Below are 25,987 nucleotides of genomic sequence, written 5' to 3'. Positions count from 1 at the left end.
GGCTGCGATCCGGCCCAGCCAGGACATAGTAAAGTGTTGCCAGCTATTGAGAACTGCGCGGATATGTTTCTGAAGGTTAGAGTAGTTAATCTCAGCCGTGACTGGGATGGTGGATGCCAGCTGGATCCCTAAGTAGGGGACCGCCGTCGATGCCCAGAGTAGCTGGTGCTCCTCTTGTAGATGGGCAAGAGTATGTGACAACAGGGAGATATCTAAGGCTATGGACTTGTCCATGTTGATCTTAAAGCCTGACCCCAGAGCAAAGCTATGTAGTTCAACAAACAGGGCGCGCATTGCCGGTATTGGGTCAGAGAGAGAAAGGAGAATATCGTCCGCGTAAAGGCTAATGGTGTCGATACCCCCCCCAAACTTAATCTCTGTTATCAGGGGATGTTGCCGTATTTTAAGTGCTAACGGTTCCATATATAGCGCAAAGAGGAGAGGCGATAATGGGGACCCCTGTCTCGTGCCTCTCCCAATAGGGAACTGAGAGGATGTGTGACCATTCACCCGGACTGTTGCCCAGGGGAACCGGTAGCAATTCAGGATCCTGGTCCGTAGTTTCTCACCGAACCCAGCCGCCACTAAGACCATCTCAAGATAAGGCCAGTGCACTCTATCGAAGGCCTTCTCAGCATTGATAGCCAGGAGCATATATTCACCCTGGGTGCGGGATGCCTTTTCAATCAGGTGGAGAATGCGTTTAGTGTTGTCACTAGTCTGCCGTTGTTGGATAAAGCCTGCTTGGTCAGGCTCGACGAGTTGGGCCATGTACGGGGCAAGGCGAGCGGCAATAATGCTGGTGTATAGTTCGATGTCTATATTTAGAAGGGAAATAGGCCGGTAGGACCCGCAGACCATCACATCTTTCCCTGGCTTAGGGATAACCACTAGCGCTGCCTCCAGCATGTCTCTAGGAATGGCCCCCTCCCGATCGAAAGTATTAAATAGGGTCGCTAACGTCGGCGCTATCTGATTACAAAACGTTTTATAAAAGGCGGCTGAATAGCCGCCTGGGCCCGGCGACTTGCCTAGTTTAAGGCGGGAGATAGCTCTCGCATCAAACAAATTCCTGATGTTAGGGGATTTTAATCTCCATTGTGAGGCCCACTCAACTCAAGGTGTTAGGAACTTCCTTGGTGATCTTAAACAGCTAGGTCTCACACAAAGTGTTATAGTCCCTACCCACCAGGCTGGCCATACTCTGGATCTAATTCTTTCAAAGATAGACCAACTCAAATGCGATCCACTGTGGCCCCTCACATGGACTGATCATCATATGATTAAGTTTTCTATGCCTAATGTCGTCGTGAAATCTCCAGCACAGCTAGGAGCAAGGACTTCTTCACCTTGTAGACCCTGGCACAAACTAACGACCTCAGCTTTTAACAGAATTTTTCCGGAGGAACAGCAATCTCAAGGCCAGGGTCATGATGTATCCGACAGGTTAACAGCCTTCAACAAAGCTCTAAAAATTTCCTTTGATAAAATCATTCCGATAAGCAAAAAACCTAGATCAATCCCTAGGCAACCCGCTGCACAATGGTACTCCTTGGAATTAAGACAGGAAAAATCTTCCTGCAAACAATTAGAAAGACGCTGGCGCACATCCAAGTGCACCCAAAGCAGAAGCAATTTTAAGCTAGCTCAAACTAGTTATCATCGAAACTTAAAGACTGCTAGACGCCTCTTTATTTTAAATCAAATTGAGAATTCCAGTAATTCCTCCAGGACTCTTTTTGGCATGGTTAGGAATTTCATATCTCCACAAGTGTGTAAACAAATGCCAGTGGAATCTCAGGAGCTTTGCGATTCTTTATCTCTATTCTTTCAGGAAAAAATCGCAACTATATACTCCAATTTTCTCTCACATGGAAACAATTCTGTCTCTATATTACTTTGCCCTAACAGTCCACCCAGCAGGCCCACCGGTTCTCTAGACAGTTTTGTCCCGGTGTCACTGGAACAGTGTATAAAGCTCTGAGTGTAGCCAAATCTGGCTCCCCGACCGATCCCTGTCCCCCTAAAATCATGTCACTTCTGTCTCATAGCTGTGCTCCTGTTATTCAAAAGATTTTCAACCATTAGCTTGAATCAGGCGTGATCCCTATTCCTTGGAAGGAAGCACTTGTCCGACCCATTTTGAAGAAACCCTTGGCTGATCCGCAGGAGCTCAGCAATTACCGTCCCATCTCATTGCTTCCCCTGTTGGCTAAAATGCTGGAAAGCATGGTTAATAAACAAGTAAGTAGCTATCTTGAATCAAACAACATCTTAGCCCCCTCGCAATCAGGTTTTCGCCAAGGTTTCAGAACTGAAACAGCTTTGCTAGCCGTTACTGACTCTCGGAGGTTCACTGTGGATGCTGGTGGATCTGCCATACTGATATTACTTGACCTCTCCGCGGCCTTTGATACCGTCTCCCATATCAGGCTCGCTGAGGGGTTAAGTTCCTATGGCATACAGGGGCTAGCCCTTAGATGGCTAAAACACTTTTTATCGGACAGAGCCCAATCGGTCATGAAAAGTTCTTTCTATTCAGCCAAAACAATGTTGGATAAGGGTGTTCCTCAAGGCTCCTGCCTCAGCCCCACCCTCTTTAACATTTATATGGCGCCATTGGCTGAGGCAGTAGAAGCACTAGGGTTTGAAACAAGCTCGTATGCGGATGACACCCAGCTGCTGTTCACTATTGGCCCAAACCCAGAGTCGGATAGGATCCGTTTTTCCAATGGCATACTTGCAATTCGGAACTGGATGACCAACAACTTTCTCCAGTTGAATCCCGGTAAAACGGAAATCATGCTGCTGGGAAAGGCCGCTTCCATCTGGAGTAACGAATGGTGGCCAGCACAGCTGGGTGTCCCCCCTTCCCCAAAACAGAGAGTAAAAAATCAGGGCATTAAACTAGATAGTTCACTAACAATGAAGGATCATGTGGCCATCACTATTGGCTCCTGCTACCACAGCCTTCGCCTACTGCGAAAAATGTTCCCCTACATTCCAACTGACCATCGTAGAACACTGACCCAGGCGTTGGTGATTAGTAGGATGGATTATGGAAATGCTCTTTTAGCTGAGGTTGCAACCAGTCTTTTGAGTAAACTTCAAGTCATACAAAACACAGCGGCAAGAATGATTCTAAATATGCCAGCGGGCTCTCCATCAATGCCTCTGCTAAAATCATTACACTGGTTGCTGGTAAAGAAACAATCCTTTTTTTAAATCTGTTGCTTATCGTTTAATGCTGTAAATAGACTAGGCCAGAAGTACTTGCAATCAAAACTGATCAGATATGTCCCTGGTCGCGCTTTTAGATCATGTTCGGCGAGATTGCTCCAGGTCCAATGCATTCGTCTTAAGCGCACGGGGGCCTGGCTTTCTCCTACCTTGCCCCTAAATACTGGAACAGTCTCCCCAAATTTCTTAGGGAGATCCCACAGTACACCTTGTTCAGGAAACATCTAAAATCCTTCTTGTATTAACCTTCTAGTTTCAGTCCAGGTCTACCGTTTTCTCACAGGATGTTGCGACTCTAGGTAGCGCCGAGATGCCCCAGGGTAATTCTAGCGCTATATAAGAGTACCTAACATAACATAACATTGGTAAGGTGACGGCCTTTAATCTCAGCTTCCTTCTGAAGGACCCGACCCTTAAAAGAACGGGAGATCAATATGGCCACCCCAGCTGTTTTAGAGGTGTTGGAGGAAAAGAATTGTGTCGGAAAGGCCAGGAACTTTAGCCTGTGTTGGTCTTTGGATAGGAGGTGTGTCTCCTGCAACAAACAGATGTCCGCTTTGGACTGCTCAAGATAGTTGAGGATTGCCCTATGTTTGACAGGGATGTTCCATCCTCGCACGTTCAGTGTAAGGATTTTGAGAGGGGGGCGCGCGTCCTCTAAGGAAGGGATAGTGAATGGAGCGCTGTAGAGGATGTGACCCATACAGAGGAGCAAACGGAAGTAAGGCCTCAATGATACATCTACATTGGAGGAGAGCAAAACTAATAACTAAAGAAAAACGTGGACGAGGGAACCCCTTCCCCAAACCAAAACCCCAGGAGAGACATGGTCTCAGTAAAATTGCAACAACAACCAAGGAAGGGAAAACAGGGGAAAAGGATATGTCCAAGAAGAATGTCCGCCATCCCGGAAAGACCAGGAGGTCATCATAGTGGACTTGTAGTGTGACCAGCGAAGGGGGTCCCGTCTCCCCCCGCCGTCCACCTCTTGTCAAGGGGCCAGAGTCGAGTTTGCTAGATAGAAGTTCATCCTTCAGCCGCTTGGTCCACCTCAGCCAGGGCCTCCGCAGCGGAAGCTAGGGTCTCCTGTTGATTCTTGGCAATGACTGCCTTGTCTGGCTTCCACAACTGTCTGCGTCGTTTCTAGCGCTGCCACCCTGAGGGTGTGATCTCGGGTCCCGAAGTGCCACTCTGGGCATCCTCGTCCTCGCTTGGAAGTGCTAGGCCCAGCAGCCGATAAGAGTCTATGAGAGAGTGCATCTGGTGCAGTTTTCCGTTGAAGCGAAATATAAGCCTGAACGGGTGTCCCCACGCGTATTGGATACCTTGCTGCCGCAGGTGTTCTGTCACAGGGCGAAATTGGTGACGGCGCTGCAGTGTAATCAGGGCCAGATCTTGATAGAGCACTGGAGTCTGTCCCTTGTAGGAGATAGGGTGGAGAGATCTCGCTTTTGATAGAATAACCTCTTTGATCTTAAAATCCTGTAGGCACACCAAGATGTCCGCTGGGGGAGCATTAGGAGCACGGTCCATAGCCCCAGCTCATCGGAGGACACCGCTGGTTTGTTCCAGACAATTCGACCATTGAAATCCGCCAGAAATGCCAACCAAATGCGCATATCCTGGCGCACCTCAGCCGAGAGCCTCGTGCGGTGATGACCCTCCTTCAGGCCGACCATGGCTTGAGCAATTGAGCGGGAAAAGGGGCGGGCCATCGGCATTACTCTCAGGGCAAAATTCAACTGGCCCACCATTTGTTGCAATTGATGCAGTTTTACCTTAGTCTCATTAATACACGCTTCGAGGGATGCCCTGAATTTTAACACTTTTTCTCTCGGTAATCGAAAACAACCTTCCTCCGAGTCGAGCTCGATCCCCAGAAACTCGAGGCAAGTCGAGGGACCCACAGTCTTACCTGGCGCCAATGGCACACCAAAATGGTTCATTAAGACACAAAATTCATTTAAGGCCTGTCCACATCCTGGATCCCCGGCTGCCCCCAGGAACAGAAAGTCATCGAGATAATGCATAACATGTTGAAAACCCGTCTTCCTTGTGAAGACCCATTGCAAAAAACAACTGAACTTTTCAAAATAGGCACAAGATATAGAGCATCCCATTGGCATACATCTATCCATGTAATAGCGACCCTGAAACATGAAACCAAGGAGACGCTGATCGTCTGGGTGTACCGGGAGCAACCGGAACGCTGACTCGATGTCTGATTTTGCCATCAGCGCCCCGGGCCCCAGGCGATTCAACATGGCGACGGCCTCATCGAAAGATGCGTACCGCACCGAACACACTTCCGGGTCTATCGCATCATTCACGGAAAGACCACGTGGGGCTGACAAGTTATGTATCAGCCGAAACTCGCCCGGGTCCTTCTTGGGGACCACCCCTAACGGGGAACAAACAAAGTTAGCAACCGGTGGCAAATCAAATGGGCCGGCGACACGACCTCGAGTCACCTCTTTCCCAATCTTCACCTGTACCACCGCCGTATGCTGCAAAACCGACAGTTGATTCTTACAGTTTGCTACACCCTGAAAATCCCCCACTGGAATGCGGAAACCATATGAAAACCCGTTCCGCAACACCCCAGCGGAAGCATGATCCGGGTATTCGTTGAGCCAAGGAATCATTGCCATGGTATCAATCGGGGTAGGTAAAGGCGCCCCTCGGACTATATCAGACCTGTTTGGCGCCTCCCTTACCACCGTTATCACCCGTTTTGGCTCTGCACATGGACTCAGGATGGGATGGCTGCCCACACCCCCCACACTCATGTCTGAATTTGCATGACCCCTGGGGCCTCGTACATTTCCCTCTGTTGAAATTACAACAAATCCCCCTTTTACCTGTGTTGCCACTCTGCTTCGAGTGGTACTCGTTACCTGTACCCGTCCGAAAGGGCGTCCCCGAGTATTGGCGGGAAGATTCACCCCCGTTACTCCCTAACAATGGTACTTTCAACATTCCTGTACTCTCCATCTTTTGCCAAGACACGGAGTCATAACAATCCCAAGTCAACATTGGGTCGTGTTCTTTAGCTTTCCTGAACAGGTTGTCATAGCAAAACCACTGATTGCCCCCATATGCCCCGGAATACTCCATGATACGTGATTGATAAATAGGCAACTCGGTCAGCAACTCGGGCCTGCGCTCGCCCATAATGGAGGTAAAAATGCCCCACGCTCTGCCCCAAGTACCAATGTTTTCGTCAATCTTAAAGGCGGCCATTTTTGCGCGCCAAACACTCGGATGCATGAGCTCCTTTTGGCTCTTAACATGCTCCATCTCATAATGATCGGTAAGCAAGGAAAAAATGTTCACATACTTATTCGCCCAAATCTTTTCCTTAATTTCCATTGGGACATGCGGAGCCACCTTTTCCCTCCGCGAAGGTACAGACCCTTCCCCCGCGATCGGCAGTGGCCGCTTACCTGAACCAGACGCATTTTCCCCCGACGGAACTGGCGGGGTAACAGGAGACGATGCCTTCGCAGCCTCCCTAGCTTCCCGCATTTTCCTCATCACTGCCCTGGCGTCGTCAGCCGTGGTGCCCTCGTTATCTTTTCCCAACCACGCTGCCAATTGTGCCGCTAACTCGGGCGGCATATCTTCCCCGCTCACGGGGGTGACCACCACGGGGATCGGATTCCCCTCTCTCGGCACCGGGGTTGGCTCCTCAAGTGGGCTCTCGGGGACCGGGGTCTCCCCCCTGAGTGCCCCTCTTCTGGACCTCTTGCCTCTCCCACCCCGTCCTTAGCCGCCATCTGCTTCTTCAAATCGGCTACTTCCTTCATGAGCATGCGGAGCATCTGATCAGTGCTGACCCGCTTTCCGACTTTCTTGGGCATTCTCAGACGGAATCTCTGTAAGACAAAAGAAAGATTACAACGCTCAAAATTGCTCTTCGTTCCGTCTCGAGCTCACGTGCAGCGGGGAGGTGCAGCTTCAGAGCACAGGAACAAGAGGATGCTTTCTTGGCTCGTTGCTCCTTTTATCCGTCTTCAGGGCGGGCGTAAACCCGCCCCCGCCTGCCTCCGAGGGCGTGGCCAGTCGCGTCAGTGTCTAGGACAACCCACTCCAGGGCGGGAAAAGGCGCGCCCCGGCTACGCCGCTTCGGGCATACCAGCCGAGACTCGCCTCCCGCCCAAGATGGCTTCCCGGGGGGATCGTGGTACTCCACCATACGTTCGGGGGGACCGAATGGTCGCCCCTTTCCACGTGGGGACCAACACAGTGTGCCCTATCTAGTACAATGACCATTTCGTCAGGGCTGCCAAGATATGGTGGAAGAGGCCCTCTGTGAATGCGAAGAGGTCCGCAGTGTCGTCTGTGACCTTAACTCCCCGAATTCTTATGTTATGCCTGCGTGACCTGTTCTCCAGGTCTTCGAGGTGTACTTGGGTGTCCAGGTGTTGGTCTTGGAGGCGGATTATTTCTTGCTGCAACATGGCGACTTCGGCCGTGGTTGCATCACTCCTGTCCTCCAATGTGGCCACTCTCTCTACCACTCCGTCTACATCCTTCCGAATCTCCTTAATTTTAGCTGCTAGTTCAGTTTTAACAGTCTGTATGTCCGCATGTAGGGTATTGAAGAGTGACTCCATAAAGGCCTTGGTTATGGGATCTTCGCTCATGGTTGGAGTTGTTTGCGGGGTAGCCATTTTAGGTGTGGTCGCCGACCCACCGAGGCTGGGGAAAGCTCTGCCAAAGATGTCTGTTTGGGCTTTTGTCTTCCGTGTCCTGGATGTTGACATACTCAGGGGTGCAGTTATGCATGGACACCGCCGGCTGGGGCTCCACACCCGGCAATGCAGTCGAACCGTCTGTCCGCAGATGTGGGGTCTGGCTGCTCAACAGCGTGATCCCCTCTAGCAAGCCTCGTCCCGTATCCTGCGCGGAACTGCCACGGCCCAGGGGCGCCTGCAAGAGTGCACCAGCCACTCGACAGCTGCCTGGTCGTCTCCAATCAGCAAGGATCAGTGGCCCCCACCCTGAACTCAGGTCTCTCTCAGGCTGCCTCAGCGGAGAGGGCCCCAGCAGCGTGATTCACCACCACTACCAAGCAGCTCCGCCGCATCAAACCATGCCGTCCCGACTGCGGCCCGCAAAGTGCCTGCACTCCCCAGCGGCGCGGTACCAATGCGTCTCTCTGCAATAAAAGATGGCGGCTCAGGGTCCGTCGTGTTAACAAGGCAGGGACGCAGTGGGACGGGCGGCAGGGACACTCCCACAAGCTGTAGCAGTTCTTTCCAGTGCCGTCCGCGGTGCTAAATGCGGCTGTAGCTTTGCGCCTGCTCGGCAGCCAGCTCCAAGGCCGTCTCACCATGCAAGCCCCATAGCCCTCCACCTCCGATGTGTTGCTCCCTTGACACCGGTGGCCCTCCGCTAATCGAGCCTTCCCTCTCTTACCATCTGGAACAGGGGGATTCTGATAGTCAGTGGGCTAGCCCTGGGCAGGGCTCACGGTCCGGGCTGGGCATTCCAGGTGCTCGGCTGCGGACACGGCAGTCTCGCTCTGCTTCTACGTGGCCCTGCGCCGCCTCTCCTCCTCTGTGACTGCGCCGACTCATCCTCCAAACAGCCGGAGGACGAGGCTTCGGGCGGTCGACGCGTCCTCCAGCAGGGGATGCTGTGAGGCCTCCAGGCCAACCAGACCGCTCCCCGCTAGCCTCCGCAGGCGAAGCTGGCCTCGGCGATCCTCAGCCGGGACCGCCCCTATATTGAGGCCGTGGCTGCGATGTGTCGCCCGGGCGGCAGGACGCTCCCTTCATCCGACGGTATTTGCAGCTCTTCGGGGCAGCTCGCTTCGTTTGCTGACCCCGGGGGTGTCACGACGTGCCCAGCCGGTTATTGGACACCACTTGGCTCCGCCAAATGCTGAACAAAGCTGTTTATGGCGGACGGCGAGCAGGAGCACAGAGAAACATGTTCTAGCTCGCTGCCATCTTGGCCACGCCCCCTTAGGCAATGTTTTAGAGTAGCCCAGCAGTGCGAGCGCCGGTTCCAGGGGGGATCTCCAGCTCAGCTATCTTACTTATTTCACAAAATATTTTTTCCCAGTACTGTAAGACTCCCGAGCAACCCCATGCTAAGTTTACAAAGTCCGCCATCACAAAGCGGCATCTTTTGCATATTACGTCCTCCCTCAGACCATACCTATGCAATCTCTCCAGCGTGTAGTATACCCTTTTAAAGAATTTGAAATTCATCAGTCTGTGTTTGCCATGCAGTGATATGCGCTTTATGTTAGTGCAACAGTGTAACCACATATCGTCATCAATTACCATGTCCAAATTGCGCTGCCAGGCCAATCTGGCTTTGGTGTAGTGGTTAGCTCTCTGGAACATTGACAATTTGTATATGTTGGTGACAAGTTTGCGGGGGGATTTGGACTTAATGAGATACAATAGTTATCGGAGCTCCGGAGGCTCTTCCAGGTCTTCCCCCAGTTGCTGGCGCATCGCAAAGTGCACTCTGTGGAATTGGAAGTGCTGCAGGAGGTTGGGTGCTTCTATCGAGTTCTCGGCCCCGTCCCATTTTTTGGCAACTCCATCCAAAAAACAGGTCGCCCACTTTGCGAATGCCCAGCGCTCGGAGCGCACTCACGACCCCTTTATCGTGGCAGGGGGGCAACCAGGCCGCCTATTCCACAGGCATTTCCGGTGAGTATAATGGTGCCCCCGCCTGCAGTAAACAGTGGCAAGCATGCCGTGTTGAGTTCAGGGAGTCAAGAATCCCAGTTCTGCGGTTCGCTGCCTCAAAGATGATTGCTGAGAGGGGTCTAGGGACAGCGAACAACCTTACAAGTTTAAGATATGGGATATTATCCGTGCCGTGACTCCAGCTATGTGCCTGTGCACCCTGCGCTGCCCTGTAATAGAGCTCCAGGTCAGGAGTCCCCAGTCCCCCCCATGTGGTATGGCAAAGTGAGTACTCACCACTGAACCCGCGGCTGCTTGCCCGCCCAAGCCAACCTCACCAATGACTTAGTGAGTCTGGCGAAGAAGGGTCGTGGTAACACTATTGGTAAATTTGCAAACAGGAAGAGGAATCTGGTTAGCACTATCATCTTCATTATAGATACTCTCCCAATTAGAGATAGCGGTAGCCCGGTCCAGGTTTCAACATAGTCCTCTAGTTTATCCACCGCTGTTCCGTAATTTTCACGGAAAACGATTTCCGAATCTATGTGCAGTTTAGTACCAAGATAACGAATCGCCTCGTCAGACCACAGTAGCGGGTATTCCATTTCAAATGGAGAAGTGGACGAAGTGAGCGGGAAGGCTATGAATTTAGACCAATTGACATTCAACCCAGAGAGTGCTCCAAAGTGTACTACCTCACGTAGGACCGGAGCAAGATTGTGCTCAGGATCCCGAACGTATGCAGGGTGTTATCTGCATACGTTGATATCACTATTTTGTAGTTGGGAAAACGGACGCATCTGTGGTCATGGTATTCCCTAAGCGTGCATGCCAAGGGTTCCGCAATTTATGCGTACAGCGTCGGTGACAGAGGGCAGCCCTGTTGAGTTCCCCTGGCTATTGAGATGGCACCTGTGACCAGGTATCCCAGACGTATGCGAGCTGTGGGAGCATTGTATAACACCCCGATCATTTGCAGAAAGACAGGGCTGAGTCCCATTCTCGTCAACACTTGCCCCATAAAGGACCACTCCACCGAGTCAAAAGCTTTCTCCATGTCAAAGAAGACAGCAATGGCCTTCGTGTTCTGTCAGACATGTTGTATTGTACCAAAGACCGTGCGGAGATTATAAGTGAGATTCCTATCCGGAACAAATCCTGCCTGCTCCGGGGCGACTAGCTCCGGGGACAAAAGGGCCAGTCGGTTAGCTAAGATTTTCGCAAATAACTTAGTGTCCACGTTTAGCAAGGATAGTGGATGGTAAGACCCGCATTCCTCCGGGGGTTTACCTTGTTTGTGGATGGCTACTAAAATGGCTTCCCTCATAGTGTGAGGCATCTGTCCAGATACGCACATGTCATCGAATAGTTCTGCCATGTGCAGAAGTAGGAGATCTATGAAGGTTTTATAAAAGCTCACTATGAGTCGGTCTGTTCCTGGGGCACTATTCGCCTTCATTCCCGACAGTGCTTCGAGGATCTCATCCTTTTCTATGGGGAGAGATAGAAACTCTCGCTGCATGTTTGATAGGAAGGGCAACTTGATGTGCTCCAGATAATCTAGTATTTCTCCGTCCATATCAGACAGGCGGGAGGCGTAAAGGTCCGAAAAGTACTGCTTAAATCTGTTAGCGATATCTTCTTCCTCTGTTAGCAGGACACCCTTCTCAGATCAGATCATCGGGATCCTTGTCTTACCCCATCTTGTTTTCAGCATATGGGCCAACACAGACCCTGGCCTGTCTCCCTCCCCGTATGCACGCGCTGTGGCATATCTCCCCAAGTGTTGCACCTCGCTGTCTGCTGCCTCATGATACTCCTCTAGTAGTGCTTTCATGCTATCGGCAGAGTCCTCGTCCACACAAGATTGCTGGTTGCCCTCCAAAATCACCTAATTTGCGTTCCAAAGTTGACAGCCGCTGTCGGATATCACGAAGCACCCCTGAGTGCTTGGACATGGCCACCACCCTAATATACACTTTGAAAGCCTCCCATACCGTCTCGAAGCTTTCCACTGACCCTATGTTGGTGGCAAAGAATGTTTCAGTTGCTTCTGCTATAGCCTCCTTAAATAGGGGGTCAATCAGTGAGTAAGGGGGTAACGCCACGTAAATGGTGGAATTGTTTTCTTAGGAGTGGACAGGACCAACAATATGGGAGAGTGGTCCGAGAGAGTGCGCAGTAGCACCTGGCAGGTGCGAACCTGGGATAGGAGGGGCATCGACACGAGCCAATAATCAATACACGTATGTAGGTTGTGGTAAGCAGTGTAATGTGTGAAACCACCGACCGATGGGTGAAGTTCTCTCCACAGATCTATGAGGTCCATGCTTATCAAGGCCCTCTCCACTGCTCTAGCCGCATTTGTCGGCCTTCTTAACGGCCTCCTGACCTATCTAAGCCCGGGTTCCGCACAAGGTTGAAGTCTCTACCCCAGAGTATATCGGTCGCCCCACAGCCACTCACTGTGTTTGCTAATCTGGTAAAAAAACTTGGGGAAGTCGAAATTAGGGCCATATACGTTAACAAGTAGCAGGTCCAGCCCCCTACCCTGACATCTTGAGAGCACAAATCTGCCCCAAGGGTCTGCCTTCAGCAGTCGCAACTTATATTCTGATCTAAGTTTAACCCACGTCAGCACACCCCTTGCATGAGTTGTGAAGCCAGCCGCATTAAAATTCCCTACCAGTCCCCTGGAGCGCATCATCGAGCTCTGCAGCGAGAGGTGTGTCTCCTGTAGGAGAGCAACATCTACATTGTGTCTGGTGAGATCGTTCAGCACCTTTCGAAGTTTGCGATGGTCGTTGAGGCCCCTCACCTTCCATGACAGTGCACGCGTCTATAGGTCTTTGGCCCGTGGCCTCCCTAGTCAATACTGTCTTGTCTATCGAGAGTATCATAGTGTACTGAGTCCTGAGGTCTAGACATGTACTGCATAAAACATAACCATATGGCTGCTCTCCCTGACTTCCCTAGCAGAAACAAAAACAACACCCCCACACAGCCCTCCCCTCCCCCCACCCACAGCTGACCTCCCACAACTAGGTCGCGCAGCATCCCTAACAGGGACTTCCCACACTCCTCTCCTCCCGCCCCCAACTCATTTAACAACGGTGGTGTTTGTCACTTGCAGGCGGAGGTCGATCTGTGTACATCTACCAACTGAACGCCAGTTCTCCCCAGTCTCGTCTCCCGCCCACCGACTACTAGTCTCTTACCCTCCACTGTCCCAATCTGCATCTTAACTTTCAGGTTTTACACGACACCGGGCATCCCGTCAGAGAGCCGCCAAGGCCTACGCTGGGGCAATGTTACTGCCTCCAGATTGCTCATAGACTTCCTCATACCTGCGGTCAGCTATAGTTCTTGGAGGAAATGTACAAATCTGAGTGACTATAACTGTCCGCCTCAGCGATGTCATACGGACATTCCTTCCACGCTCCGCACTCTCCCCAGCCCCCCCATACTTATCGAAAGCTTGCAACTAGTCTCGTCGCAGTCCTGTTCTTCAAGTGATCCCCCAGCAGCTTCGTCCAGGAGCCGTCGTTCCGGGCTCTGGTGTTGTTCCCTTGTCCAGTCTTTGAGAGCCTTTTGCAGAGCCTTCGGGACGTAAAGACGTGAGAGCAGCCTTGCCTGTTCACCCGTAACTTGGCTGCGTACAGCATAGCATAGTCCAATACCAGCTCTCGTAGTTGTTTCTTCATGGGGACAAACTGGCGACGCGCCTCCTGCACTCTCGCTGTGAAATCCGGATAGAGCGAAATGTTGAACCCCTCATATGGAAGTGTCTGCTCGTCTCTAGCTATGCACAAGGCAGCATCCCTGTCTCGATAGTTTAGCAGTTTTGCTATGATTGGGCGTGGCGGGCCCCCAGTTGGGGTCTGGGCCCCAGGGAGCGGTGCGCCCTCTCCACTACAAACATGTTTGAGAACACCTCCGCTTCAAGTAAGTCAATCAGTAGCTTCTCTACAAAACGTTCTATGTTGCCAGTTTGTGTAGATTCCGGTAGGCCCGTAATTCGTAGGTTGCATCTTCTCAAGCGGGCTTCCAGGTCCTCCGTTTTGTCTTGCAGCACCTGCATGATCCTTCCTAGCTTTTTATGATCCGTATCCAGCATTGTCTGTGCTTCTTTGACTTTCGTGAGCCGGCGCTCAGACATGTCGAGTCTCTACGCGTGCTTATCAGTCCATATGGCAAAATACTTCACAGGAGGTAATCACCAAAAACAATGCGAAACACTATGATGAGACATACCTAAAACCTACTGCAGCCTCTCACTCAGAGAAACAGCGTATAAATTAATGTTTCAATGGTATCATACACCGGCCCGTATCGCTACTATTTACCTAGTTACTTCCCAGCTTTGCTGGCGTTGGAATGAGGATATAGGGTCCTGTAAAGTAATTACTACTTATTGGAAAGAGATTCTGGGACAGATAAAAGACACAGAGGACTACCCGCTCCCTACCTCTTACATTACATACATTTTGGGCATTAGACCACCGACCCTAGTCGCGATGACACATGCAGACTGGGAGCTTATCAGCTACCTTCTCCTAGCAGAGTGACAACTTAACACACTCATGTGGAAATAGGCAACCCCTCCCTCAATGACGCAGTGGTTTGGTCGCGTCTGGCACATCCTAGCAATGAAACGGATATCACATATATAGCTAGGACAGAGACAAAACTCCAACACATGTGAAAACCCCTAATTCACTATCTTATGTGTATAGAATTTACCTGCTGCCTTCAGCCCTGTAAAACTCCGGATGCTCCAGCTTTTTGACTAAAGTTGGCCTTTGCCCCTCATATCACTATATTAGACCAGGACAGCAGGGGAAGAATACCATGCCCCCTTTCCTTGCATAAGGTAACGCTATCCCTTCTCATGCCCTCCCTGTAGCGAATGTCGACCTATACTTACCCAACATGTTTCGATCCTTTTAAGTTTGCATGTAAATGACCCCAATTCCTTTGTTTTGTGGTTTCCTTCAGAGCAATCAACCATGAGGTGTCCCTTGATGATCTATCATGCATTTGATATATGCTATTGCATTACAACATACTGTATTTTGTGCATATCTGACAATATTTCATTAATGCATAACTATTTGTGCAGTTTGACCTCTGCTATTGTATTGCTCTGACAGAATTACGTAACGTATTTCTGTACCAACGCTGACACTCTGATGTGTATGTTTTGCTTTTTTGGAATACAATAAAAAGTAAAAAAAATGCATGCCATGTTAAGAGATAGAGAGAAGGAAAAGGATGCATGAATGATTTAAAAGTAATCAAGGAATGTCATAATCAAAAGTACCAATCTCATATTTAGTAGTAGAATATATGATATATCAATTTGGAAAGGCTTACGTTAGGTGGGTCCAAAACATCAGTTTGACAAATTCTATTATCATGGTGTAAGTATTAATACAATAAATATCTAGACAAAGGTCATTCAAAAAGATCTCTTCAATTGAAACATTCATATTAAGAATAGAAAAAGTAATTGTCCTTTGGTTACATTAAATTCTTTTGTAAGCGCACACATGCACAAGTTTATTTGGGCAAAATAGTCAAACATAATAAGTTTAAACCACTGTGAGCTATATGTTAACGATTATTCTTTAAAAAGCCATGTTGTCAGCAATTTTCTAAAAATAAAATGTAGGTGAGATTAAGAGTGTAAATACAGGGGCGTGAATTCCCAGAGCTTAACAGAACCAAGGGGGAAACGGAGGAAACTGTCAAGAGAACATAGACAAGGGTCTACACAAAGAAAACTAAGAGGACAGGAACATTCTGGTAGATAATGGTCTTATGTTTGAAAATGACTGCTGTGGATGCGTAGCCAGTGGAGGACCTCAGTATCTGGGTTGTAGTCACATCTGGGGCAGACTATGACCAGATGAGCTTCAGCATTTTGCACTCGGTGGAGGCATTGAAACAGTTTTGTAGTTGAGGCATGACAGAATGAATTTCCGTAATCCAATCTGTACTGGATAAAAGCATTCAGAACTGGCAAATGAGAAGGAGAATCCAAAAACAGAAGAAGTATTTTCAGGGTCCTAAGATGAAAAAACAGGTGCCCTCACACTTACTGGCTTGGAAGTAGAGACAAAGGTAAATTCAGAAAGAAGCCCAAGTTCCGCAACATTCGCAGGGACAGGAATGGCAGGGTCAACATCTTAAGGCCAAAGGATGGTTTACCACTGTTACAATTTAGAGAGGGTGAGCAAAACCTCTGTTTTTGAGTGGTATGTTTTAAAACATTGGTGGACACACATCACCACGTGACTGCAAGGCAGTTGCTAAGCTTGATTAATGCAGAAAGAAAGAAAATGTTTATAGCAAGATATGGCAAATTCTCAAAATGGGCTGTGGGGTTGCGCCCCCCTGAAATTATTTCCTTCACATTCCTGAACAAATATTGAATAGATCAATTTGATACAATTGCATCTCTAAACAAATTGATGTATTAAAGTCTGGGCTGCCTGCTCCGCCTCTCTCTGAATCAGGAGACGGAAGCCAGGCAGTAAATCAACTTTCTGAACTGGGATGCACGGCGCACGGTTTACTGATCTAAAGCCCTTCATAAGGAATCATTGCCATTGTAGTCTATGGCAGTATTTTCTATAGGACAGTGACGCTGTCAGTGTCATGGTTTGGGGCATTTGAGTCTCCCTCCCTGCGTGAGAGCAGCCATCTGTCATTCACAGGCAGAGATCCCACCCTTTCCCATTTGTCACATTTACAAGTGAATGCATGCACATGTGTTTTGGTGCCTTGTCCTCTGTAATTATAAGTGTCTGAATAGTAATCTTCGGTTATATATATTGTTCTGAGACCCCTTACCACCCTAACTTCCCCCACTTTGACACCTCAGGCCCTGGCTGCACATCGCTTGCTCCGTTAGAAGTGGAGCTGCAGCATTTGTTCACCTGTGAAATGGATGCAAAAGACAAGCAATCTAGTGTTCTTGTTCGTGACGTTCAGTGGCGTCACTAGGGGGGTGCGGGGGGTGCGGACCGCACCGGGTGACACCTTCACAGGGGGGTGACACCAATCAGCGCACCTGTTTACAAGCAAATTTTCCAGCCCCCGCGCTGTGCTCCTCTGACGCACCCACGACGCACGCACGCAAGCGCGCCACTGAGTCAGGGAGACAGGGGGGTGCTGCTGGGTGATTTACAGAACCCCTACTAGAGGGGCCCAGCCACAACGACAGCGGAGTCTAAAAAAAAGGTTAGTGGGGCGATAGATGGTGTGATTTTCAAAGTTCAGGGCTCGGGCCAAAGGCAGGAAAACTTTAAAAGGAAAGGGCAAGGGGGTTAGGCTTTTTGACGTTTCCAAGAAGGTTTCCGGAACTTGCCTTGAGGAGATCATGATGATGTAAACGCTAACCATAGGCGCAGCAACCCCCCTTCCACCTGCGTCCTGGGCATTGGTTCCTGTTGGCATTACTGGGAGGCTGGCACATAGGAGGGCGGCTGCGTGCTTTTGCACGCATTAATTTGCAGTCACAGCAGAAACGGTAACATTGTTTAAAGGGAAGGTGTGCACGCAGCACTCGCAATCCCAGTTCTGTTTAGCAAACACTAATATCTTGTCCCTAAAGCGGCGTGCACCCCACGAGTTTACTTGCTATTGGAAAAACTGGATTATTGAAGACTTTCACTGCAGAGACAACAGCATTACATCTCTTGAACTCGAGCGGAGTGCCAAATATGTAATCGAGTCTGGACTACGTCTACTCTACTTCATGTTTTATTTACATTTCACGATTCGAGAGGGGTTGATTTGTCTGTTCACTGCAATGAGTGATTTATGTTTTATCTTGGCAGCGTTATGTTTCACAGAACCACCTACTCTCTGTGATAATAATTTGGTCATGTTAATTACATCTTTTATTTTTTCATTTAGATTCCTTATTCGATTTGGCAATGTATCACAGTTGGGGATTTGGGGATTGATTTTGGTTCACTATTTGCAATTACTAAACTAGTACATGATGGGGATGTTAGTTTTTGAAAACACAGCACAGAGAATGCAGGAGGCCACGGGGTTTCAACTAAGGACTCATTTAGAAAACTTGTGTAAGGAGGTTTTAAGAACGGTTTAGGAGGGAGGGCAAAAGCTGGTGTTCACGTTGTTCATGTTTACGTTGCACAAGAATGAGGACACATAGCTGAAGCCACCGGTTACGGTAACAAGGTAAAAGAAGTACTGTTTATTGGTATAAATGAGAGAACAGCAAGGGGTATGGGGAGAGCATTTCATCGGCATTTCAGTCTTTGTTTCTTGTTAATGAACACACGGAAGGGAGAGTCTACAGAGCAATGGTTCTTAGGTAACACTGTTTGATTTCAGGCAGGCTGTAATGGAAGGGGTTGTGGGGCAGTAGTTTATGGTAATTTGGTTTTATATATGTAACACGAGGGTTGACTGAAGGGAATTCAGTAGCAGGTGGCACACTGGTTATATTTAAATCATTTAATGAACAGTAATACATGGTTTGAATTTTTGGGTATTTTGTTTACGTGGTCCTTTCTAATTTATTTCAGTACCCCTGATGAAGAACTAATGAAGAGTTCGAAATGCATTGGGTTTAATTTTGGCTTGTTCGAAGGAATGTTGAAAGCACATGTCTATGGTTAAGCTTGGGCAACATATGACATTTGAAAATGCGAATTAAAACATTCTTGTTTCATCTGGCTGTCTCTGGAGTGATTAGATAATTGTTGAAACATATGGATTACAAAGATGGGACACAATCATTGGACTACTATGGATTACTTGGGTCAAAATGTGAAAGTATGGTTTGATTACGAGGAGTGTTTCCTCATTTCAGCAGTGCAGCAGCTGGGGACGCAAATGTCGCCCTCTACTTATATCATTATGAAAGCTGTATGGGGACGAGCACAGCGCTGTTTTGCACACATTCATTTGCAGTCACAGCAGAAACTGTAACATTGTTTAAAGGGATGGTGTGCACTCGCAATCCCAGTTCTGATTACTGGGAGGCTGGCACAGAGGAGGGCGGCTGCGTGCCCCCTATGCATGGAGGAAGCGGTGAGCACAAGTGCTGCAAAATGAGGAGTTGCATTCTACAGTCTTTAAGCGGCCATACCTAAGAATTACTTATAGATGTTATACATATAGCATAATGTAAACAAAAAGCATGACTAACGAATATTTTTTGTCACTTACCCTTGTAGTGCTTCTGACTTTCTCTTGAATTTAAGGAGCCAGGAGTATTCCTAGCTCACTTGTGAAATTCATAAGTATGCCATGAGTACCACACAAGTAAGTCACAATGACTCATAGCACACTGTTTGTGAGTAGGGCGTACACAGGGTTGCAGAAGCACGCATTTTCACTAGTGGTCAGAAAGGAAATATTAAAAGAATAAGAAAAGACATAGGTGATATATTTCTATCTATACATGAACGTATATATATCTTTAGCTGCCATTGTGCAAATATGGTTCAGCAGCACCTTCAACTTAACGCCCATTTTTCGATTTGCCAATACCGTTTTGACACCATTGATACATGTGAACAAAATTTCGAAATCTATTAGCAGAGTCAACTAAGGTCCAGGGTGCCAAATTTCGTTCAGTTTCTTTCAGAGGGTAGAAAAGATTATGGGCCTGGAGGGGCCAAAAATGTATGTATAAAAATGTAAACAACACTCGAAAAGGTTCTTTTTAAATCCACTACGACAAAATAAATATAAGAGCTTGCTGCTAATAAGCGTACAAGCATTTCCCACAGTCAGTAGGTGCAGGGCCTTGCTGCAGACCACGGCCTAAGAACAATCACTGCTTTGACCGAAGGGTGACCGCCCATTCTGGGATGGACACAGAGTCTGGCTGCAGGCTAATGCCTGTGAAAACCCCTGCTGAGGGCTGGGCACAGGGTTTCCGGCTAACACACTTAGCACACAGACGAAGGTCATGGCAGTGGAAGTGGACCCCATTGAGGCTAGACTTCCGTTGACGCTGTGTCTTTTTTTCTTTTTAGCTTTGTGTTATCTGCATGGTGGCATTATAAGTTATGGCATGCATTATGTGCGTTACTAAGTATTACTAGCAAATATCAGTGGTTAATGCATTTTCAGAATCATTACGTTTTTAACAGGGCTTTATTAAATACACTTAGGAATATATATACACTGAAAATATCAAAGAAACAATTAAAATCTTATGTGTTAAAAAGATCAACCATCTATACATATTCACATAACAAATAAATGAGGATGCATTATCTTGTGGTATCACTTTAAATTACAATCATAGTTTAGTTCCTTTGTTTATGTGTTGGGTAGGTGGGACTTCTTGCCCTACATGTGCCAGTTGTGTCTGGTACCTCTGTGGTACACCTCTGCCCTACATGTGCAGGTCTTCTGGCCTTGTCCACAGTTCAAAAGCTGAATATATGTATGTATCTCTCCACAGTGTGAAAATATGCCTGATTTTAAAAAGAAAATATATTTTTATTCTCCACAAAACAGTATTTTTGGCAATAACAGTTACCCCTCTACTGGCTAAAAAAGAAATTGTGCTCCCAGCCACCCAAATAGTAGAAAACAACCTAATTAAATTGTCTCTGGGGCCCTGAATGGATCAATCCTTTACCAATTGTAACTAGATCTCCAGGCTAACTTCTGTCTCACAGTCCACTCCTCCCTCCCAATATACAATCTGTCATACTTCCCGTTCTCCATCACTGTATTATGTTTTTGTGGCGGATTTATTCCCGCTTGTTCATGGGACTTAAGTAGTTATAATCATAATCACTCTCAGGTACTGAGTACACCCATTTTTCATTTTGAGACCTATTGGTTTTGTCAATGCTTGTTCGGTTAAGGTGCCTGCATTACATTTAATATACAATTACATGTAGGTTAAAGACCACATTTTAGCTATAGAATATTTTGTTCTTTTTAGTTACCTGCCTGGACCCCCTTCCCGCACTCACTGATCTTCCCCATCATACTCACAATCACAGTTCCCATATATATTTCAGATATGAGTGGTCTTGCGTGGCAGGATGTAGAAGCTACACTGGATGTAGAAACAACGCCCATTAGCAAAAATCCTTAGAGGAGGGACCAGAAATAAATTCTTGGTTGCAGGGAGGATTGTATATTGCTTTCGTTATTTGCCAACTGTGTCCACTGGCGGACTCGGAGCAGGGGAGGTCCATGTAGTAAGTCGTGAGGGGGTGACACCATGAGTTACCTGCACCGGGTGACACCAACCCTAGTGACGCCACTGGTGACGTTGATATAAATATCGAGTCAAGGGCAAAGACAAGATATGTGCTTACAATAGACAGTTATCTGCAGTGGCAGCTGGTGACATTTGAAAGTGGTGGGCGAAAAAGTTTGGTATGACTTTTATGTAGAGAGCGACGGGGGCAAGCTTAATGGTCTAACATGGATTCCAGGCTGGATCCTCTTCCAGAAGAAAAAATAGAAAGAAATATCTGCACATCTTCTCTCTTTTCACTATTCCCCGAATGCACTTCCATGCATCTCCCTCACTTCACCACATCCAAACATACACTGCACTCACTCACATTTAAGCAATTTATTGTACTTTTGCTTTTGCCCTGTAAATATTTTGCCATCTGCCCCCCCCCCACACACACACATTTTCACAAAATTGCAACTACAACTGGAATACATGACCATTGTTTTGTGTGCTCTGCAAAGGCCAACCCACTGACAGGCACTTTTCTTTGGCTTCAGGGTCAGAGCTCTCAATCAAAGCCCCTCAAACACCTGCACAGCTCAAAGTATGTACGTAAAAAATAAATAGAGAAACGCAACATGATTAAATAGATGACTCTGGAGGGAGGCAAGATTAAGTAAAATAAAAGAGGAACTAAATTGCGGACATGCATTACCTTAATGTTTTTAATACTCATTGTTCATAAAGCAATCCAAGTTTTAATGTCCTACAGCAGATAACCAATGGCGGCTCCTCCGCTAAGGAGGAGGAGCTTCGCCTCACTGCTTTGCAGCAGTGAAAGAAAGGAAAAATAAAATGGTAATAACTTGATGTTATTATCATTTTACTTGTTCCTACTGTGGCAGCATGGACGCAGGGCAGGGCTGCTCTGCTCGCAGGAGAGGAGTGGGGGGCACGTTGAAGCGCATGACTCTTTGGCTGGCTGTCTCGGGCCGGATAAACAGTCATGCATACTTTGCATGTTCTCCACCCAGGTTGAATTGCAGCCTGGGTGGAGAACATGCCCAGACCCCCCCCCAGTCCCTGTTTGAGCACCGAACTACGGCGCTCAGACCAATCACCACGATGGCTTGCAGCGTGGGGATTGGCTTAGGAGAGCTAATCACAATTCTGCTTTGCAGCGTTGCGATTGGCTCAGGGAGCCAGGCTGGTTCCTGTTAAGCTGATGCAGAGGAGAGATGGCATGGGAGAGAGCAACGAGGAGGTAAGTGCCTGTTGCTTTTTTTACACCCCTTTTCTCCCTCGCCCCCACCACCCCAGATCTGTGCTGGCTGCCCCTGCTTTGATGAGTCCCAGAAAAATGGAAGCAGGAAAAGACAGTTGCTACTAAGCACTTGAATTTTAAGTGTATATTCTATGCAAGTCATTCGCTGTAGTACATGTAGAGGTGCAAAACGAAGCAGGCAACTGTGACGAAGAGTGATCCCACAGAGTGTGTTAAGGAACAGGACACATTTAGGAAATAAAATACAGAAGGAAACCACGATAAAACCGAAATAAAAAAAAATGTAAGGCAAATAAATGCCTTAATAATTATGATACACTGAAAGAACAACCCTATATCAGACCTAATATATGTAAACACCAATCAAATGCTAATGGTAAATAGCACATTAACGTAACCTGCTGCGCCTCTACTAATCAAAAGTAATAAAGGAAAACCAGTTTCCACTGGAGGCGCTATATATTTTATGGAACTGTTGTTGAATGGTTCTCTCTTTGTTATTTTATGTGACATTTTGATTTCACCATTTTGTCTTAGGTGTTTCATGCGTTAAGGTAAATAAAGTAGCATACATAATGAAACAACATTGACCGGACACAACTACTTTATAGACTGTAGACAACTAAATTGGTGTATTTGGCATGCAATGTGCACATGATCCTCCTAAAATGCAAAGGTCCCTCTTGTAATTGAATCTGGACATGTTGGACAAAAAATAGACAGTGAAATCACACTCCCATTCCAAGCCCAACCAATATGCAGGCAAAGCCTGAAAGCACTGCTGCCTTTTGAAGGAACACTTTATATGATACTAAATTATGTGTGTGTGTGTCTAAAATATAAATGTTGCTTTCACAATAGGAAATAAGCATGCCAAAATATAATCTGATGTCCTTACCACACTTATCTTAGCACGCCTTGAGAAAAACAAGATGAGATCTTTCAACTTTGAATCCTGCGTCTCGGGTAAAGAGCAGTCTCTGGTGTAATTCTTGAAAAAACACTCTCCGGCACTAGACTGGAAATAAAAATCAATATGATCACAAAAGTATGCATCAATATATATTTTAATTGCTGACACCCCTTAGTATTCTAGTATAGGCACATTCGCATAGTGGAAGTATATTTCTGATAATTTATCTGGGCCCTATTAAACATTAGGTGAGACTGTTACACTATTCTTTTTAGATTGATTTTCTTCCAACCGATTTAGATTATTGTCTAGATTTTGATGTAAATACCTGAGGACCTCCTTCCTACGGCACACACTGCATAAGGCTATGAGACGGTAGGTCTGTCTCATGGTTCGACTCTTCATGTAAAGGTACGGGTGTTATCTCGTATAAAGGGATATCGCCTTACTGTAAATAGCATGAATATGCAAATCTAACTTCATACCTGAAGGTGAGGGAATCTGAGTGGAGGACTCTCAAAGGTAATGTGAAGGGGCTGTCAGTGGAATGGATGGTTGTACAGCGAGCTGTTGAAGCAAGCATTAGAAAACTAATCGGTCTGGCTTTAATAGGCTAAGACGTGTAAACACAGGCGTACACAATTGCTGTTTTCATGCTTTGAACATACTCATTTTGTTTAGCTCTTTAAAGCCAGCATTATTGGCTTTGGCAATGCCGGGGAAAAAGTAGCAACAAGCATTTACAATGCAATGGTTTTGCCTTTGTTAAAGTTAGAGCTATTGGCATTGCTCTTGACATTATTTTTATTTATGTTTTTTTAACATAAATAAATGGCATTGCCATTTACAATGCCACTAGCTTTATCTCTCGCAAATGACACACACAAATACACACAGAGCACACACCCACACAGAGCCCCCCACACTTAAACCCACACAGCCCCCCACACACACAGCCACACAAAGCTTCCCACACACACAGCTACACAGAGCCCTCCACACACACCCACACAGCACAAGCAGGCAACAGGGGCACACGGAGGCACAAGCAGGCAACAGGGGCACACGGAGGCACAAGCAGGCAACAGGGGCACACGGAGGCACAAGCAGGCAACAGGGGCACGAAAACGGAAGCACAAGCAGGCATCAGGGGCACACGGAGGCACAAGCAGGCAACAGGGGCACACGGAGGCACAAGCAGGCAACAGGGGCACACAGAGGCACAAGCAGGCAACAGGGGCACGAAAACAGATGCACAAGCAGGCAACAGGGGCACGAAAACTGAGGCACAAGCAGGCAACAGGGGCACGAAAACTGAGGCACAAGCAGGCAACAGGGGCACACGGAGGCACAAGCAGGCAACAGGGGCACACGGAGGCACAAGCAGGCAACAGGGTCATGAAAACAAGCACAATCAGGCAAAAGGGTCACAAGCATGAATTGTAATTTAGACGGGGCTGAAGTGGAGAACGGTCAGTAGGGAAGTAGTGCGGCTGGTGCAGTGGTACCAGGCCGAAAGGTGAGAGGGGCTGTCTGCACCCCAGTTTGGACAGTTTCCACTACCTAACAGGGATTGGTGGGAGGGGGGTGTACTTCTTGCTTGCTTTAGGGCTGTTACTTCGGGGACGCAGTGCACGCTCCTGCCTGCTGCCGCCGGGACACGACAACAGGCAGGGAGAGGACAGGCTGGGAGAGGGCAGGGAGGGGACAGGCTGGGAGAGGGCAGGCTGGGAGAGGGCAGGGAGAGGACAGGCTGGGAGAGGGCAGGGTGGGAGAGGGCAGGCTGGAAGTGGACAGGCTGGGAGAGGACAGGCTGGGAAAGGGCAGGCTGGAAGTGGACATGCTGGGAGAGGACAGGCTGGGAAAGGGCTGGGAGGGGACAGGCTGGGAGAAGGCAGGCTGGGAGAGAACAGGCTGGGAGTGGGCAGGCCGCGAGAGGGCAGGCTGCGAGAGGGCAGGCTGCGAGAGGGCAGGCTGCGAGAGGGCAGGCTGCGAGAGGGCAGGCTGCGAGAGGGCAGGCTGCGAGAGGGCAGGCTGGGAGAGGGCAGGCTGGGAGAGGGCAGGCTGGGAGAGGGCAGGCTGGGAGAGGACAGGCTAGGAGAGGACAGGCTGCGAGAGGACAGGCTGCGAGAGGACAGGCTGGGAGAGGACAGGCTGCAATAGGGCAGGCTGGGAGAGGGCAGGCTGGGAGAGGGCAGGCTGGGAGAGGGCAGGCTGGGAGAGGGCAGGCTGGGAGAGGGCAGGCTGGGAGTGGGCAGGCTAGGAGAGGAGAGGCTGCGAGAGGGCAGGCTGGGAGAGGGCAGGCTGGGAGAGGGCAGGCTGGGAGTGGGCAGGCTGAGAGAGGACAGGCTGCGAGAGGACAGGCTGGGAGAGGGCCTGCATGGTGAGTATCTTTGTTAGTATTTTAGCCGGAAAGTAAAGTCGTTTTAATACTGTCCTTGGCTTCCCTCGTACCTATCGTTGGGCTTGTTGTGGTAGAACTAGCGCATGTTTGGGCGTCTTTCCAATGTGAATCGTGCTTGTCTTGGATTTCAGGCCTGGCTACTCTGCCCGCCTTCCGTCAGTGGGCGGGCTCCAGCGACGGGAATGCAGAGATGCTGAGTGACTGACTATTCTGTGTAGAAACCTGCGGCCCGGGGCCCAGCCTGCCCGTCCGTACAAGTGCCAGCGCCCAGGCCTGAGGCCAG

General features: G+C 48.5%; 1 protein-coding gene across 1 annotated transcript in view; it reads right to left on the bottom strand.

Moving 5' to 3' along the window:
- ITGA4 (integrin subunit alpha 4) overlaps window positions 1–25,987 on the bottom strand; it is a 531,379-nt gene that overhangs the window by 24,099 nt on the left and 481,293 nt on the right. The window contains exon 24 of the mRNA XM_086956223.1: window positions 23,286–23,405. Within this exon, the coding sequence (XP_086812349.1) occupies window positions 23,286–23,405 (120 nt within the window). The remainder of the gene's footprint in view (window positions 1–23,285; window positions 23,406–25,987) is intronic.

Source organism: Lissotriton vulgaris, chromosome 2_1 (assembly GCF_964263255.1).
Source record: "Lissotriton vulgaris chromosome 2_1, aLisVul1.2, whole genome shotgun sequence".
NCBI lineage: Eukaryota > Metazoa > Chordata > Amphibia > Caudata > Salamandridae > Lissotriton > Lissotriton vulgaris.
Note: the sequence above shows the minus strand (reverse complement) of the source record. Positions and strands in the feature narration are given on the sequence as shown.